The 17,745-nt window shown below is 33.5% G+C and overlaps 1 protein-coding gene across 2 annotated transcripts; it reads right to left on the reverse strand.

The window, feature by feature from the left end:
* Positions 1–7,777: 7,777 nt before the first annotated feature.
* LOC18596845 (lipoxygenase 3, chloroplastic-like) lies at positions 7,778–11,609 on the reverse strand. Of its 2 annotated transcripts, none has more exons than XM_018123201.2 (9): positions 11,237–11,609; positions 10,809–11,077; positions 10,482–10,719; positions 10,053–10,391; positions 9,857–9,942; positions 9,629–9,736; positions 9,185–9,486; positions 8,813–9,079; positions 7,778–8,686 (listed from the first exon to the last, which is right to left on the reverse strand). In XM_018123201.2, the coding sequence occupies exons 1-9, from the start codon at positions 11,607–11,609 to the stop codon at positions 7,930–7,932; spliced, it is 2,739 nt and encodes a 912-aa protein (XP_017978690.2). In that variant the 3' UTR covers positions 7,778–7,929. The 2 variants fall into 2 exon arrangements, with proteins under 2 accessions (XP_017978690.2, XP_017978691.2); XM_018123202.2 differs by having other exon boundaries at positions 8,813–9,001; positions 11,237–11,600.
* Positions 11,610–17,745: the final 6,136 nt, after the last annotated feature.

Consider the following 17,745-nt stretch of genomic DNA (forward strand, 5'->3'; position numbering starts at 1 on the left):
ACGAAGCAGACCCTGATCAATCGATGAAAGACATCCGACAAGGGTAAAAATATCATGTAACACCTGAAAATAACATAACAATACGCATTAATCTTACACTTCACCCACATGACACACCCAGCAAATAGAGATAGAGAGACACCAGTACTGAAAGCTCCCATACCGCAGATATTGAGATGAAAGAATACCATCCCACCATACAATTCCACAGCACCATAAAACACTGGGCCTGTAGAAGATACCGCAACACATAAGGCAGCAACCACACAGAAACAGTCAGCGTCATAGAAACACCGCAACAGGAGAACCACCACAATTAAAGCACATAAAATTACCAGCAGCGTTTCACAAACAGCGACACGGCCCCAAGATACAGACCGGTCATAAAATAGCAGTACACCAACATAGATCTCACCATAGGGCAGACATCCAAATCACAGATGTTCCCACCAAGCGTAAAGCATGTCAACCCCGAACTTGGCTAATGGGTCAGTCATAGAATTAGCTTCGTGCAAGGTATGCACAAAGGAAATATTAGCAATACTAGCACAAAGGAAATCAAACTCATTGAACAATCCCATTGTTTTGTTATTGCTTTGATCATTGTTTGAGTTTAAAAGAATCTAAATCAACTGTGTTACGTAAATTTTTAAAAATTCTCTTTCTTAAAGTTAATCCAGATTGAAGAAAATAAAAAGATTGAAAGAAAAGTTCAGGTTGTAGAGGGTTAATGATTTAATTTATCTTTGATTTTCCTTTTGATTTCGTTATAGGTTTATCAACTAATTGAAACCCTTCAATGATTACTAAATATCTAAATTTGTCAAAAAAAAAACATCAAGATTATGAGAAACACAAAAAATTTGCTTCATACATTTTTATCAATTTAAATTAAAGAAGATATTTTCTTCTTGATTTGGAAGTTGACTAGGGTACCAATTACCGAATATGAGAATTAAAGGAAGTGCTACAATTCTCTTTATTTCTTCCTTTTTCTTCCTTTTTAACAAGCACAATTAGATTTTTTTAAAATTGAAAAGAACTGATTACGGTCACCTTTAGCCTTTCTATGCTTAAGGGGTTCATTCCGGCAAGTGTTAAGACGGCCCAATTCATCATCTCGTACACAACATGATGGATCCCCTGGCATTGTAGCAGCTTTTTTTTTTTAAGGATTAGTCGAGTTCCTCAATGTGCTTGAAGTAATCTTTTTTCAGTATGACAGAGAGCAAGAAATTGATGCTTACTGGAGATGATATTTGGTGGATCGAACTTGAAAATGTCTCTAGTAGATTCTTTGATCATCTTATTAATCGTTACTAGAAAATGAGGTTTCTCCCTAAATCCGTCTTGCTTATTGTAGACACCTCTAAAAAATTAATGAATAATAAAATATAAAATAAGATAATATATATATAATTAAAAAAAAAAAAGAGAGGATACGTCCAGCCATCCCTTCCCCAACCACCATGAATGATGGGGTTCTGGCATTGGACAACCTAGCTTTTAAGCATACCACCTGCAAGAAAGAAAGGGGGATTTGGAAGCCAAAAAAGCCAAGAAAGATTTCAAAAAAAAACCGATCCATCTCCAAAAAAAAAAAAGAAAACCAAAGATCAAAAAAATCCTAAATCTACCAGCAGCAAGCTACCTAGCCACACAAAAAAAACCAAAAAAATGCCACAATCAAACACAAAAGATAGAGCAAAAAAAAGGAAGAAGACGAAGAGAGAGAGAGGTGAGAGGTCGGCGTAGGGAAGGAAAGAGAGGCGCCGACGGTGGGGGTGTTACGGCTGGGAGAGAGAGGAAGAAGGAGGAAGAAAAAAAAAAAGGGAAAAGCTTAAGGAGAGGATAGAGAGAGTGGCGGCAAGAGAAAGAAAGTGAGAGAGGAAGAGAAGGAAGAAAAAAAAAAAAAACTTAAGGAGAAGATAGAGAGAGTGGCGGCAAGAGAGAGAAAGTGAGAGAGGAAAGTGAAGAGAGAGAAAAGAAAAGAAGCTTTTATACCTAAGTATAAAAGACCAAAACGACGTCGTTTTGAAGCATTTCGGAAGCCAAAAACGGTGCACATTGAAGAGGATCAAGTGGGCTATTGTAGCAAGCTTGATTTCCTCTTTGGGCTAAGGCATTCTTGGACTATTCAAGCCCAAACCAAAAAACACAAGTGCAACAGGCCCTTTGGGCCCAGACCTAATTGGAGGAGACTTTTGAAGGCCAGTGGAGCTTGAACCCATTTGGAGCAGTGGGTTAGTTACAACCCAATAGGTATTGGACTTATTCATTAAATAATGATTTGGGCTTGAGTTATTGAAAGTAGTTATTTAATTTCTTGTTTAAGTGTTATAATAGTTTTATTATTTTTGGTGTTGTTTGAAATTTATGCATATGAAAAACAAAACATATGAAAGCTAAAAATAAAAATATTTAATACAATAGATAGTAGATGTAGTAAATTAATAGATATGCATGTATAAATATATATATAAACATATAACAAAAAAATAGGAGAATGAACAAGGCAAAAAAATTTATTAATTAATTAAATGGAAGATTAGAAAGTACTTAGTTTTTTTTAATATGTATAAAATAATTAATAAATAATAGAAATGGGTCTAAAAAATGAAAAGAAATAAAAAATGAGAATAAAGTATAATTAGTTGTAAAGGCAAGAGAAAATAAAATGTTCTAGGTATTTATAAATATATAGAATGTACAATATAATATTAAATTACAAGTATTAAAATAAATCAAGTAGTTAATTTGAGTTAATCCAATAATAGAATTCTGCTTAAAAAATGGCAAAGAGTTACCTCTTTCAGGTGGATGTTTTTTTTGGATGCAAAGTTCGAAACGAATTTTCACCGAAGCGTCGAAATAAATCCGAACTCTAAACTCCAATACCCGTTAAGTCAAATAATCGTTGTTAAAAAATGACATATATATTAAAAAATAATAGATTTACATAATATTGTATTTGAACTTATATTAGTTAATTAGTTTAAATAAGTATTACTAAATAAAGTTAATTTAATCGTTAAAGAAAATAAATTAATTAATTGTTTATTTGATAAGTTATATAATCAAGTTAAATGTTAATCAACAATGTTAATTAAAAGATATGGATCTAAATAGAAAATAAAAAAACAAAAAAAATAATAAAATAAATAAATAATCCATGAAAAAAATGACAAAATAAATATATAAATAAGGTGATAAATTATTAAACATATAATCGGATGAATTATGAACCGCTTAAGTCAATAAACGCGTGCATGTAGACATCATCACTTTATCCTGTCATAGCATGCCACATTTATCTTACAAATGGTGTTGGAATTCCGATGATGGGATTTTCCCGAAGAGTTTGTAGAGACGAGTTCTTCCGAGGATATCTCTATGTGAGAAAAATTTCGAAACTTCACCAAAGCGTTGGGATGGTCTTCGAATGATTTTTCAATAAAAGATTACCGACCCTATTATTTAAAATAAACAAGTCATGACATCATTTTACGCTTGCATCATGTGCATACGTAAAATCAAATAAAAGACTCGGGCAATCAGTTTAATAGAAAATTAGTTAATAAGCGGGGACTAAATCAAAAGTAGGTTATAATAGGATAACTTAAGATTAAATGGTACCGTTCGCGGAACGGACGTTACGGAGGTGCTAACCCTTCTCTGTGCGTAACCGCACTACCGAACTTATCTCTGAAAAACGTGGATCAGTTCTCGTTTTTTTGACGGACCTGAAATTAATTTAGGACTTCGTCGATTTGAAACGGGTTAATAGGTAACCAATCACACCTAGATAAAAAAAAAAGATTGATGACGACTCCTAAACCGATTTAATTTTCGCTGACGTCTAGCGGTCGGGTTCTCGAACCCGCACGTTACGACACTTATGTGACTTTGATTTCTTTTTTTTTGAAAGTCAAAAGAAACGGCAAAGGAGGAGCATTCGGAGAACGTTTATGTGACTTGATTTCAAGGGAAGGGCTCTCTTTATAAAGATCCTAGATTTCAGAGAACGTTTGGATAGCAGCATTATCAGTTGAAACATCTTTTCGCCATGGAGCCAAATTATTAAGCTGCCCCTTCCTCTTTCCTGCTGCGATTGTTTCTTTCTTCAATTCCTCATACGCTTCATCTCTCGGAACATACATAGGAACCAATTCCTTTACAGGGGACTCTGCATTCACATCTGAGACATACTCAAGGAAAGCAACATTAACTTAATTAGATCAAACTTTTGTAGATACTCTAAATGGTTACCTGTACTAGTTGGACGAAGTTATGCTAAACATTATCAGGACCCTAACAGTTCTGCGGATAAAGCTTGGATAAGCTTTCATAAAGAGGTTCTTTTGATGAGGCAGATGGAGGAGGTGAAAAAGGTACAGGTTGATACAAAGAATCGAAAAAGAATAAAATCACTGTTTTACTTTTTTTTTTTTTGGCTTAGTGAAAAGAAAATTTTATTAATCATCCCAAGTTGGGAAAAAGCTGATGGAACCAGCGTGAGGAGAGCAGACTTAAGATGGATCTGCCAGCCTCATAGTCCCTACAAAAGTAACGTCTAAATGACTGTCAGTACAAGTATTTACACCTCACATCCATGCCTGCAAGCTTTACAATAAAATCAGCCAGGTTCTGCGTCCTAATTATCCAAATGAACATAAGACATTTAAAAACTGCCAATACAACCTGCTACAAGTCACACATAAGAGTCCCACCATGCCAAGAACTATGGTCTCTTTGTCCACACCGTACCAATGAGTTCACGAATGAGTTACTTTCCCTGAAAACGTGCTCCTGACCTGCCGTTAAACCCAAGTAAACGCATTCTGGTTTTGACGTAGCTTCCCAAGGCCCAAAACTCCAAGCCATCAGCCGATTAAACCATTCTGGTTTTGACGTAGCTTCCCAAGGCCCTTACATTCCAGCAGAGTAAACGCATAAATCACAATTCAGAAATGGATGCTCGAATAGCTTGAAGGTGGTGATCAACTAAAGAGAAATATCCCAAAGGAACCAATAAGAGAAGAGAATTCCGCACCCCTGCCTGTTATTCATGAGCTCAAGAACAAAGACAAAATAAAGTTAAAAGTCATATTCAGTCAGCTGTAACTGTGCATATAGAAAGGACCGAAACCTGATAGCAGAGTGAGATTTGTTCAGCAAAGCATGATCAAAAAAGAACTGCTGGCTATAATATATACATCAAATCGAAGTCCTTACACACGACTGTAATAGCGGGTCTGGACTTTTCTGTCTGCTTCAATTTTTCAAGAATGATCCGTTCCAAGCATTGTGCTGAAAGACCCAGTTGCATGCCCAATTCCCATATTTGCTCGGCTTCCCTAGATGGGGTGAAATTCACCTTGGGTGTTTGTGATTTACCAACAAGCGGCTGTTTTGAGTAGGTGAAGAGACTCATCTTGAGAGATTTTTAATGCCTTTCTTCCTCAGCTTCTGCAATTTTCTAGTGACTTTGGATTTCATGCCAACTTCAATAAGATCCTCTAATCTACATTGTGAGGCATCCGACTACGACTTTGATTCCTCATCAGATTGGTCAGAAGGATTTTTAAGGCAATCGCTGGTTTGATTGGAGCTTGCTAGATCGCGTAAGGTAATGATGGGTTGACTGACCATCAGCAGAGTTTTCAAGGCGGCCGGTTCTCCTTTTCGCCTGGGGTTGAGGTTGCCCAAATTGTGTTGGCGATGAGCTTGGCACTTCTTGATTTGGCTCACAGTTCATGTGTTGGGAACTGTCGTTTTACTAATTAGCTTTCAAGTTTCAGAGTTTGTGTTCTAAGTACATTTTAGGATGACCTGACAATAGTTCCATCTCCTGGAGACGTAGCACATAGCTTCAGCACATATTTTCTGTCTACGGAGCTTATACTGGGGCTGAAAAAGAGAGAAACTTAGCAGCAATCTGTTTCTGTCATGCCTTAACTTAACCATCCAGCTCAAGCATCCCTAGTTTTTGCTATCAAAGATCCTTACACTTAAATGAAAATCATGTAGATTCTCGGAGTTCATACATGGTTAACAGGGTATTGCTAGCTTAATCAAATAATGTTTTTGGGGTGTAATGATACATCATTTTCTTGCGAGGGTTAAGGACCAAACGTAAAAGAACATGCTTTGGAACTTGACGTTCAGCACGAGTTTTAGATTATCCTAAACTGCGTCGAAACATATGGATAGAGACAATGACAGAGCATCCTGTCTCCATCATCCATAGTGCCTCCATTGATTTTGAAAGAGTCATATGGATTTTCCTTTTCCCTGTTATGCTCCAATTTAAAGTCTAATCTTTCTATGAATTCTTTGTCAGTACTGGTTGCAGATGGCCGTGGGAATTTTAATTCGTTTTTCTGAGTGAATATCCCCTACCATGAAACAGAGTACCTCTAAGAGGAAACGCTTTCTTTGCCAATTGCCACCATTTTACCACAATTAATATATATAAAAGGACTTGGGATTGTCTAAAATCACTTTGGTGTGCTCCACAGCTCCCATTTTCGTTTTAAATATGATTATGTTAATGGAATTCATTGTCACAATAGTTACTCCTCTTCATCAGCGCACCTTGAGCAGTCCCTGACCCAATGTAAATCTTCACTTACAGTCATTCATAATTATTTACTAGTTTTCTTTTTGGTTCATATTAATCATTTTAAGCACGTTTGCTAACATTGTAGCTTTTAGATATTTAATTTCCTCCTTTTTTGGATAGAATTGTTGATTCTTGGAACCATTTTTTTGAAATGGTTGGGGAAAATATTTCTTACAGTTTCTCCGATGAAGTTGCCTTTTCCAACCGTGGTGCACCAACGTATCACAGCTATAATCAGGTCTTGATTTCTAAAGAGAAAGAACAGTTTGCATGTTGCTCTTTTTATGGAACATTTGTGCTGAAATTGCTTGTGGCCGGCTACAAGGGGTGGACCAGAAAGAGCAGTTAAAACTCTTTAACGGTTCCTTTTCATTCTTTAAAAACTCCTATGAAATCGAAATGCTGGTCGGCTTACTTTTTTTCCATAATTTTGTTATTGTTATTGTTTAATCATGCATTGCATAAAACAATTTGATTGTGAGTATATGTTCTTTCCCTGGAAAGAGCAGTGTTGTTTGAATAATAGTGCGAGTTAATAATCCACCAGGTTTCCAGGCTTCCTTGTCAGTTCCCAAGTACTATAATCAAATCAGTGGTCTATGATGCAATAGAAATATGGTTGATTTGCTAAGTTTTCACTAACATTGGCCAAACTTGGTCAGCCTTTTCTTGCAATTACCGAAAAAGTGGATTTCCTCTCTCTTCTGTCATTTTTTCCCATTAGAGAGAAGGATTTCCTCCTTTTCAATACGCTACAAATAAGAACTATTTATATGCTCCAATGTCCTTTCAAGATTCAAGATTCAAATTTCAGGAAAATTTGATCCCAATCTTCTGTCCCATCAGTAGGTGTCTAAACATTTCAGTGAGGGATCCCCATCTTGAGAAGATCTTCATGGTGAACATGCCGTGAATTGCAAGAATCTTTTATGCCAGCAGCAGGTTGTCACATTCTTAATCATAGTCTATATCCACCATGCGCAAACGTCAAAGTATTAATGAAAAATAACATTTTGACGCTGATTAATCTCTTTAAGTTTTGTTATCTTTTTTAAATTTGTTTTGTTTCGATTGAAGGAATAACGAATACATATAATCCACCACATGAGTTCAAACCATTCGTTCGAAGTGGTTGAAAAGTTGATTAAAATAGGTAATAATCCAATACTAATTCTTTAATTATTGGACAAAATACAATACAAATTCGAGCTAGTAACTTTCTAGCTGCATATATAGGCATTGATATGTTCCATCAAATTGTATTTTTAATTGTCAACAACTTCAAGAAATCAGGAGATTCCCCTTCATGTTGTTATGCTGTTAGGTACTCCTCTACTGGTAACTCCAGGTCCTGAGGATGGAATAAGCAGCTCATATGGTGAAACGCCAGCCCCACATCTATTCCTAAGCTTTGGATCAGCATTTCTCTTTTCTATCTCTTCTTCTATCCTTCTCATCTCTATTGAAAATTTGTGGAAGGCCTCAATAATTTCAGGGTCTCCTGTCCAAGCTGAAAAGTCTTTTCTATCTCCTAAATACTCTTCATCAGTTGAATGTGCGGAGAGTATGCCAAGAACAGACATGAAATATGTTGTTTCACGCAAACTCGGCAATGATGACAAGAAATATCCCTCTGGATCTGCAAGGAAAGTTGCATACTCCGGATCATTCTCATTTGGCAGTAGTCGCCGCATGTGCGGTGGACGCACTGGGACATATCCACCATAATGATATTGCCCAAAGTTCACTGCAGCATGTTTTGCTGATGTAACCCAAATAATGATGGTGAGTATGGAGACGAGATCATCTGGAGTTGAGAGTTTAGGCCACCAGTTCGCATGGCGGATATCAGCGTGGCCTACATTGATTGATTCATAATACCAGGCATTGAGTTCTGAGTCTGATTGAATTTTACTTGCCTCAGAGTAGTAGTACTTTACATAGGTCTGAGCAAGGTCCTCAATGGCAGACCATATCAACAACCCATCATTGGCATATGGGTAGTCTTCAATAAGTAGTTTAAGTCCATGTGGCTGGGTTTGGTCTGGCACTGCAATCCCTCTACACAGATAGAGATGGAATCTTATGCAATTTAATTTCTGAAATTATACAGGTTTTGATTTTTAATCCAACCAAAATTTTCAGGTAGAACATAATTTGGGGAGGAAGCTTAATTTGTGTATTTACCTTCTAATGAGGTCTGCAGGGAGGCTGTCCATGTCAAAGCGCCACCAATTTCGATAAACGGGAGCAGTAATCTCCATAGAACATTCTACGGTGGAGAAGAAAGACTCGATGATTCCTTCAGCATTGATGAGAACCTCGCGAGCCTGTGCATTTGTTGCCAACGTGTATCGCATGTGAGGCTGAAGAAGCCTGTAAATTGGATGCATTATGCTTAGTTGTCGGTGCGCCGCTATGATAAATGGCTCCATGCATGCATGGACTCGTAGCCTGTCATTTTAGTTTAACTTGAATCTTAATTGGTCATCTAATTCTAGTTAATCAAAAGTTCAAGACATATTTGCTAAAATCAATTTAATTAATCTTTGCATATACCAATGATGGATGAGTTGATGAGAACCGGAATCATTTGAGCATACATGGGCTTTGCCAAGTTGCCACAACCAGCTGCTAGTGCCATCAGCTGGGGGGGTGAGAACCTGCTTTGAAGGTGAATTCGGGTTTGTGGGTGGGAGGCTGAGCTCAATAGCAATTGGCTTCAAAGTTCCCATCGGTGTCAAGAGGAAAATTGTTCGAGTTGCATAGGCTTTTCGATTTTGATGAGCATTTATGCGGTTAAGATACGGAAGGTAGACATCATGGTAATCGAGAATGAACAACTTAACCTCTTCTAGTGCCTGAAAAACAAGTTCAAATGTCAAAAAGAAAAAATGTAGTAAGTTCCATGAAAAAATCAAACCAATATAACTATAGTTTGTTTCTAAGCACTTCAGACCGTTGCCATATGTCTTCCCATGTTTGAGTTAATCTTTTCCAAACCTGTTGAACGGACATGCCATTGAGATGGCATGTGATGTGTTCTTCTCTTATTGCTGACTCTTTTGGACCATAGACGGAGGGATCCAGAGTGCTTACAGGCGGAAATGTCTACAAGGAAAACTCTTCTTCAGTAAAAAAATTGTTCAAAATTTTCAGTTTTCTCATTAAAAAAGCTTAAAATTTTTTTGGTTTCAAAATTATAATTAAAAAGGAACTGATTATGGTCACCTTTAGCCTTTCTATGCTTAAGGGGTTCATACCGGCGAGTGTTAAACGACCCAATTCATCATCTCGTACACAACACGATGGATCCCCTGAGATTGGAGCATCTCTTTTTTAAGGATTATTCGAGTTTCTTTAATGTGCTTGAGGTAATCTTTTTCAGTATGACACATTAATTAAAGAGCAAGAAATTGATGCTTACTGGAGATGATATTTGGTGGATCGAACTTGAAAATGTCTCTAGTGGATTCTTTGATCATCTTATTAATCGTTATCAGGAAATGAGGTTTCTCCCTAAATCCGTCTTGTTTATGTGACTTGATTTCAAGGGAAGGGCTCTCTTTATAGAGATCATAGATTTCAGAGAACGTTTGGATAGCATCATTATCAGTTGAAACATCCTTTAGCCATGGAACCAAATTATTAAGCAGCCCCTTCCTCTTTCCTGCTGCGATTGTTTCTTTCTTCAGCTCCTCATATGCTTCATCTCTCGGCACATACATAGGAACCAATTCGTTGATAGGAGACTCTGCATTCACATCTGAGACATACTCAAGGAAAGCAACATTAACTTAATTAAATCAAATTTTCTTACATACTCTGAATGGTTTCTGATACTCTAAATGTTTACCTGTATTAGTTGGAGGGCGTCCAGTCCTGCAGCGTCGTGGATATGGGCATTTTTCACCTCCTAAAATTGGCCTTGTAAATTCAATTCCTCCGTCTGGACATCCTAAGTCATTGTAAACATCGTAGTCATATATTCTATCTGATAATGCCCTAACACCCTCTCCATTACCCCTTAATTGCCTTAGTTCCTTTTCTCTTAGCTCTTTCAGTCCTACCGGTGTTTCACAAGGTAAACATGCCTGCCATATGCAAAATATCGTATTACAACTTTGGCTCAATTGTTCAAGTATAAAAAGGAGGAGATTAGTGGTTCTATCTAAATGTCTACCTTGTTAGAAAAGAAGATCCTTTTCTCTGCTTGGAGCCTATGTGGTTGAACCCAAGAGTTGCAAGCAAAATAAGCAAAGCCTTCGATGGCGATGCTTTCCAGATAGAACTCCTGTTCATATTTGTTGGTCACGATCATAGCTCCAGGGACCCCAAAGTTTGTATCAACAAGAAATTGAACTTTGTGACTACTAACTTCGTCAGAATAATTGTTCAGGGTTCTGGACCAGTCTATTGTAGCTTCCTTGCTCATCTTTGGCTTTCGAGTCCCTTCATTGATTTAAAGGACGAATTAGAATAGTCAAGATCTCAAATTATAAGGTACCTTTTTTTCACCTAAATAATGTGTAAAGTTAATCCTTATAACTATAGTATAGTTTTAATGAAAAAAATTTGTATCTCCATCAGAAGATGATAACCAACGCTTACTTAAGTCAATTTGGGTGCTAACAAGCTGGAGAATGACACCCTTCTTGGTAACGCCGCCTTGAGAATCCAACCAACGAAGCATGAAATCCTTCACGTGTTCCTTGGTGTCATACTTGACTGTCACCAGCGCTGTCAACTTGAATTGCACTGGAATTTCCTGGTCATCTTCGATCGATTCAACCTCAGTCAGAGCTGCCATGGGGGTTGACTCCACCTTCCTTGCTCGCATTAATCTTCTCTTGCCTGAAATGAACGAAGTGGTGGACGAAAAAAACTTGCTTCTCCGGCCGGAAAGATGGCCTAGAAGAGGAGATTTCGCAGGGAATAATCTGTCAGTTGCCAGTGTACAGAACATTTCCCTGGTTCCTGCCATACGATGTACTAGTTCTAACTACTGCTATTAACTTTGGTCTTCTTTTTTCTTGTTCTTAAAGTGATGATTTGAGACTAACTCGATCGGTTCCAATATTTATTAAGGTTGAGGGAAACGACACTGTTGCTGGCAGTACTCTGACTATGTTTGATTGGTTGAAAGTTTGTAAAACGTGTTAAATGCAGATATTGCCATAGTGATTTGGTCGCATGATGTTAATGGGCAATAAGAAAAACCTTTTTTCTTTCGGCTGCTAAGATTCGCCATGGCATCGTAATAAAAGAGAATAAGGTAATTAAAACATTTATAACAAGTTTGGTATAGTGAAAAGTTAAGTTAGTTTTAGAGGTGAATAAAATCAAATCACATTAATTATTTATTCAAATTAAATGTGATTTGAATAAAATGATTCAATTTAATTAATACATTAGATCAATTGGTCTAAAATGTTTAGTTCAATTGACTTTTTGATCGGTTCTCAATTTTAAAATTTTTAAATCAATCAATCCAAAAAACTAAACTAATTATATATATATATATATATATTAATATATTAATATATAATATTATATATATATTAGAAAGATTTGATAGTAAACTTAATTAATAATATACTTAAAATATATTAGTTTATTATATATACGTATACAAATCATAATTATTTCAATTTAATTTTAATTATATTTATTTATAAATCTGTATTAATATGAAATTATAAGTTATATAATTTAAATGATATAATTTATATATTAATATTATAATATATGATAATAAATATCGTACATATTAATATGTTATAATTATTATACTTTACTAATGTTTCGTAATATAAAATATTATAAATATATATAATTGTATAAATATTGTATATATACATATATTTACTTTATATATAAGCAGTACTATAACTTATAATAAACTTTATTTATATGATTACACTTAATAACTTTTTTAGTTATCACCTTAGTTTTTATAACATATTGTTTATAATTAGTTATTATTTATTCAAACTTTAATATAAAACATTATAATATATAACTTGTGTCATTAATTTCATATATATAATAAAATAATATATATATATACATATATTTAATTTATACATAATTTGTATATTTTATAATTATGGATGAAGTTTAAAGTTTTAATATTGTAATTTGTAAAAAAAATGATAAAATTTTGGTCTATTGGTCCAAACTCAAACCGATCAAACTAATTTTATATTTGGTCAGTTTGATCGTCCTTTATTTTGGTCAGTTTTGATCGATTTTCTAAACATATTTAGTTCATTTGGTTTTAAGATATAACAGTCTAAACCACCCATTTGCTCACCCCTAACTATTCCCCTTCTATTCTCATCTATTCCTTTTTCCTTCGTTTGGTTAGCAATAGTCTCAACGAATAATTATTCTTGAATATTAGCTATTCCTCAAAATAAGCTAAAAGTTATGTTTAACTAAACCCAACCTCCCACAGTATTTGCTATGATTGGGGGAATAGATTTAAAAATTGAAAAACTATAGTACCACTTATAAATGTAAAAATTACAACCCTAATTAAACATATAAATACCTTCTTTTTCTTTTTATTTTTTACCTCGTTTTTCTCTATCTTCTCGCATTCTTGCCTCTCTCTTTCTCTCTTTAACCTCTACTCACCACCAACGGCGACAATAGTTTCAAAGCCGAATATGGTCAGAAAGCGTCAATCTAGTGCTTTCTAGCAAAATTCGACCAAAGAGTCATCGAATCTAGGATCCACGATTTGATTTGGACACAGAAAGCTCTAAATATGACACTTCACGACCAGTATTTAAATTATAAATAAAATATTAATATTTAAAATTAAAATAAAATAAAAATAAATAATCATATATTATAATGAAATATACTTTTATCTTTTTTTCATCTATTCTTTTATTACTTCAAAATAATTTTTACCAATTAAAAATTACAATAAATCATAATAATAATTCTTATCTTATTTTATTTTATTTCATTATATCCAGTGAACCAAATGTACCGAATCAAACTTACCATTAGAAATTGGTATTCCAGCTATTCCAACTCATACTTTTCCATAATAATTTACTTATAAACTTATCTAGAAACTATATCTACAACAAGCAGTTATGTTGAGGCCGAAACCCCAGGCTTATTTGGTATCTTAATTAAATCTTCTCCGACCAACCTTTGCTCGGTAGAAATCAAAACCTTGACATTAACCCTTGACAAAAAAGACAGTTTAGCCTCACGTGGGACTCAGAATTCTTTCAATCTTTGCCAGGTTTTCTCCATTTTCTTCTTTCTTCTTTCCAAAAAAAAGTTAGTGGCTCTTACTTGTTTCTCCTCAAGTACCGCGATGAACATATTTGAGGGGAGGTTTTTTGTTTGGTTTCCACAATTATTTGGATGTAGGCTCTAAAGGGGGAACCTTTCCATTATTATTATTATGATTATGACTAATAAAAGTCTATGTATAATTATTGTCCTATCCATAACCTCTGTATATGTCCTGTCCTGTCCGTCCTTGTCTTTTGCCTTTTCAGGATGAAAAATAGGGACATTTATTGTATGCGATGCTTATCCTTTTACTTTGCAAAGTTTGCTACGTCTAGCTCCTTGACTTAGAAAAGCAAAAGACTTCCTTGTAATATGGAACAAAATTCCTCCAGAAATAAAAATTACGTGTTTCTTTTAAACACGAATCTCTAAAACCTCTCTCTCTTTTTGAAAGGTTATTACAAAAAGATATCTACAGTTCTCTTATGAGATCATATCTTTAAATATACTCTAGACTTGCCATGCTTAATTAGTGAATCTTATGTATCAAAAAGAATTCTATTATTTGCAAATCACAGGTCAACTACACGATCAGTTATGTTTTCCACAATTATTTGGATCTAAAGCGGGTCCTTTCCATTTTTAAATAAATGTCCAAACTAGGCTAACTGGCTAAAACGCCAACTACCTAACAGACAAGGTATGTGAACAATAGCCAAACTCTCACTAGTTTAGCCAAAAAATAAGTAGCTGAACAATAGCTAAGCTCTCAGTTTGATTTTTATTTTTTAAAACCCACTTTGATTCTTACTCTTTTGAGAGAATCATTGCTTATTAAAAAATATATTTTTTATTTATTTTCAACTTGATTATGCTTAACAATTAATTCAATAAGTCTTTATGATAAAATTCTTAAGAAAGAAAGCCTTCTTATTTTCCATATGGGATTATTATTTTATCCTCTTATTTTGTTATAATTTCTAAATAAACTAAAACCCTTATTTTATTCTATAATTTTTATGTGAGACTTAGATAACAGCATAATAATATTCCCCTGTATCACAAGCTCATAGCAAAACTCCAAGAGGCATATGTTGCAAATCATAGCCACCATGAAGAAATCAACGGAAAGCTTGCCATTTCTAGATCGAACAGAATTGCTTTTTCCAAGTAGCTAGGTTTTTAAATTTTAGTGACATACACGCGTAATATAGTAAACTTCGTTTATATTTCTTGTGATTTCAATTTTTTTCATAAATATCTTTTGATTTTTTTTTCAATTAGTACCATATGAATTTTTTTTTTGTTGTCCCAATTAGCACTCTATGAATAATTTTTGTTTCCATAAAATGTTAGTTTATTAATTTTATCAAGTAAAAGTAAAAAGTACTTTTGGTGTGAATAAATAAGCTAAATTTAAATTAAAAGTATTTTGATAATTTTATTAGATAAAATTAATAGTTTAATTTTAAAAAAATTATTTACAAAGTGTTAATTGAAAAAAAAATCATAGAGTCTCAAGACCAGTTAAAATTACAAAAAAAGTATAAGTGAAAATTTCATATATAATATATAAGAAGAAAACAATTAACACACCAAGATTAATAATAAATATTTTAAGATGATTATTTTTTAAAATAAATTATTAATAGGAAAAAGAAAAACTATTCTCAAAATATTTAATGGAAATCATGGGTACATAATAAGTTTGAAAGAAAATACAAGAAAGTTTTCAATGGAAATTGATCCATGATCATTTAATTCATAAAGGTATCCAAAGATCAAATTAGACACGAGTCTAAGACTTCGCCACAATAGCTAATCAAATCACTATTCAGATTACAAATATGTTTTATTTATTTTTTTGTTAAAGGCTCAAATTGAGATTAAATGTTTAGGTACTTTTTCAATTAAGAGCCAAACGTGTCAATTGTAACAATGACTAAATGCTCAATTTAAAGCCAAAAATCTTTAAGTTTTTGTCAATTTATGTTCAAATGTTTCAATTATAATAATTAAGGGTCAAACGTTTTCGGTTCCTTACAATTAAGGGTTAAAGTAAGAGGTGTTTGACACATGTGGGACACGTTTATTTCAAGGACGTTAACTTGTCGTTTGAGGTACATATATTACGCTAACTTGTCATATAAGGTACATATATAAGGTACATATATTAACTGGTCGTATAAGGTACATATATTTCAAGGTCAAACATAATGTTTGTCAGATTTGCATAAAACATTTAGCCCTAATTTGAGCATTTAGCCTTACAACAATCAAAGGTCAAACGTTTTCTATTCCTTACAATTAAGGGCTAAGTTGACAAGTGAATAAAGCGTATATCACACATAATAAAAAATCACATGAGCTAATGACATGGTAGCTGACTTGGCATGTTATCCAAATGGTGCCATTTTAATCTAAATCCTATGCTTAATTTTCCCTCAATTTCACCCGTTATACTTCATCTCCTCTTCGATCCAGCTTTCTTGTCCTTCGAGATGGACACATGCACGATCACTGGTAAAATGGTACCAATTGACAACAAACATTGTAGAATGTATTAACTCGTGTCTAAAGAATGCAAGACAAATGCCAAACACCATTTTAATCAAGTTCATTAGAGACATGTTTCAATGTTGTTTCCATGAGTAACACAAGTAAGGTGTTAAAGTTTCCACGCCCTAAAGGCCTTAAGCTACCTATCGATTAAGCCAAAAATTCAATGAATCACATCACTTTATAGTTAAACCTATCAATTGAATGGATGATTTGTATATGAAGTGCTAGCCATTTCCATTAGATGTTAACTTGTTAATGATTTGTATAAAGTGTTGATATACCAAGATTTGTATAATTTTTAGATGTCTGTGAACTTCTCCTAAAAATATATAAATATGTGAGAAGTTAAGCCTATATAATGTGTTGTTAAATGTCATGGTTGAAAAAGTTGTTCCATGACACATCGAAAAAATGATGTTGTTATACGTTATTTTCTAAATATTTGTTATACGACATATTGCGAAATGTTATTGTTACTTTTTGTGAAAAATATGTTGTTGACACCATGTTGAAAAATATAATGTTACATATCATGTTAAAAATATAGTTGTTAAATGTCATGTTCAAAATTTATTTGTTATATGTTATATTGAAAAATGTAATTATTACACATCACGTTAAAATTTAATTATTACACATTATGTTGAAAAATGTAATTGTTACATGCTATATTAAAGATTTAGTTGTTATACCTCATATTGAAAATTTAATTATTACAAATTATATTGAAAAATATAGTTATTACATGTCATATTAAAAATTTAATTGTTACACATCATGTTGAAAAATGTAGTTGTTACACATAATGATAAAATAGTTGTCACACACCACGCCATAATTTAAACCATTTTGATTTAACAGAAAAGACTTTTTAACCAAATTACCCTTCCATATCTTACATGACAAGTCAACGCCCACGTCATATGCGTGTTCTACAAACGCCATACACCTTTTATCTTTGCTGTTAATTGTAAAGAACAAAAAATGCTTAGTTTTTTATTATAATAATTGAAACGTTTGACCCTAAATTGACAAAAACTCAAAACTTTCAACCTCATACTTAACATTTAATCTTTTTTTTATCATATTTTCTCTTTAGTTTCCAAATGCACACCAACCAATCATAATGCCTTTCAATTTTATTTTTTAAACATAAATTTTCATTTTATTGTTACTTTTATTATTATTATTCCTCCTCTTAACAGTAAATTAAAAAGCATTTTTAAGTAAATAGACAAATATATAGTATAATTAAAATAAAATTCTTTACTTTCATGATCAACAACAAACTA

This window comes from Theobroma cacao, chromosome 6 (assembly GCF_053813885.1).
Source record: "Theobroma cacao isolate CCN51 chromosome 6, ASM5381388v1, whole genome shotgun sequence".
In the NCBI taxonomy this organism is placed as follows: domain Eukaryota; kingdom Viridiplantae; phylum Streptophyta; class Magnoliopsida; order Malvales; family Malvaceae; genus Theobroma; species Theobroma cacao.

Coding starts and splice junctions, on each gene's coding strand:
- LOC18596845 (XM_018123201.2), bottom strand. CDS start 11,609: ATGGCAGGAACCAGGGAAATGTTCTGTACACTGGCAACTGACAGATTA. Junction 10,720..10,808: donor GGATCTTCTTTTCTAACAAG/GTAGACATTTAG, acceptor TGCATATGGCAG/GCATGTTTACCTTGTGAAAC. Junction 9,487..9,628: donor ATGGCATGTCCGTTCAACAG/GTTTGGAAAAGA, acceptor CTTGTTTTTCAG/GCACTAGAAGAGGTTAAGTT.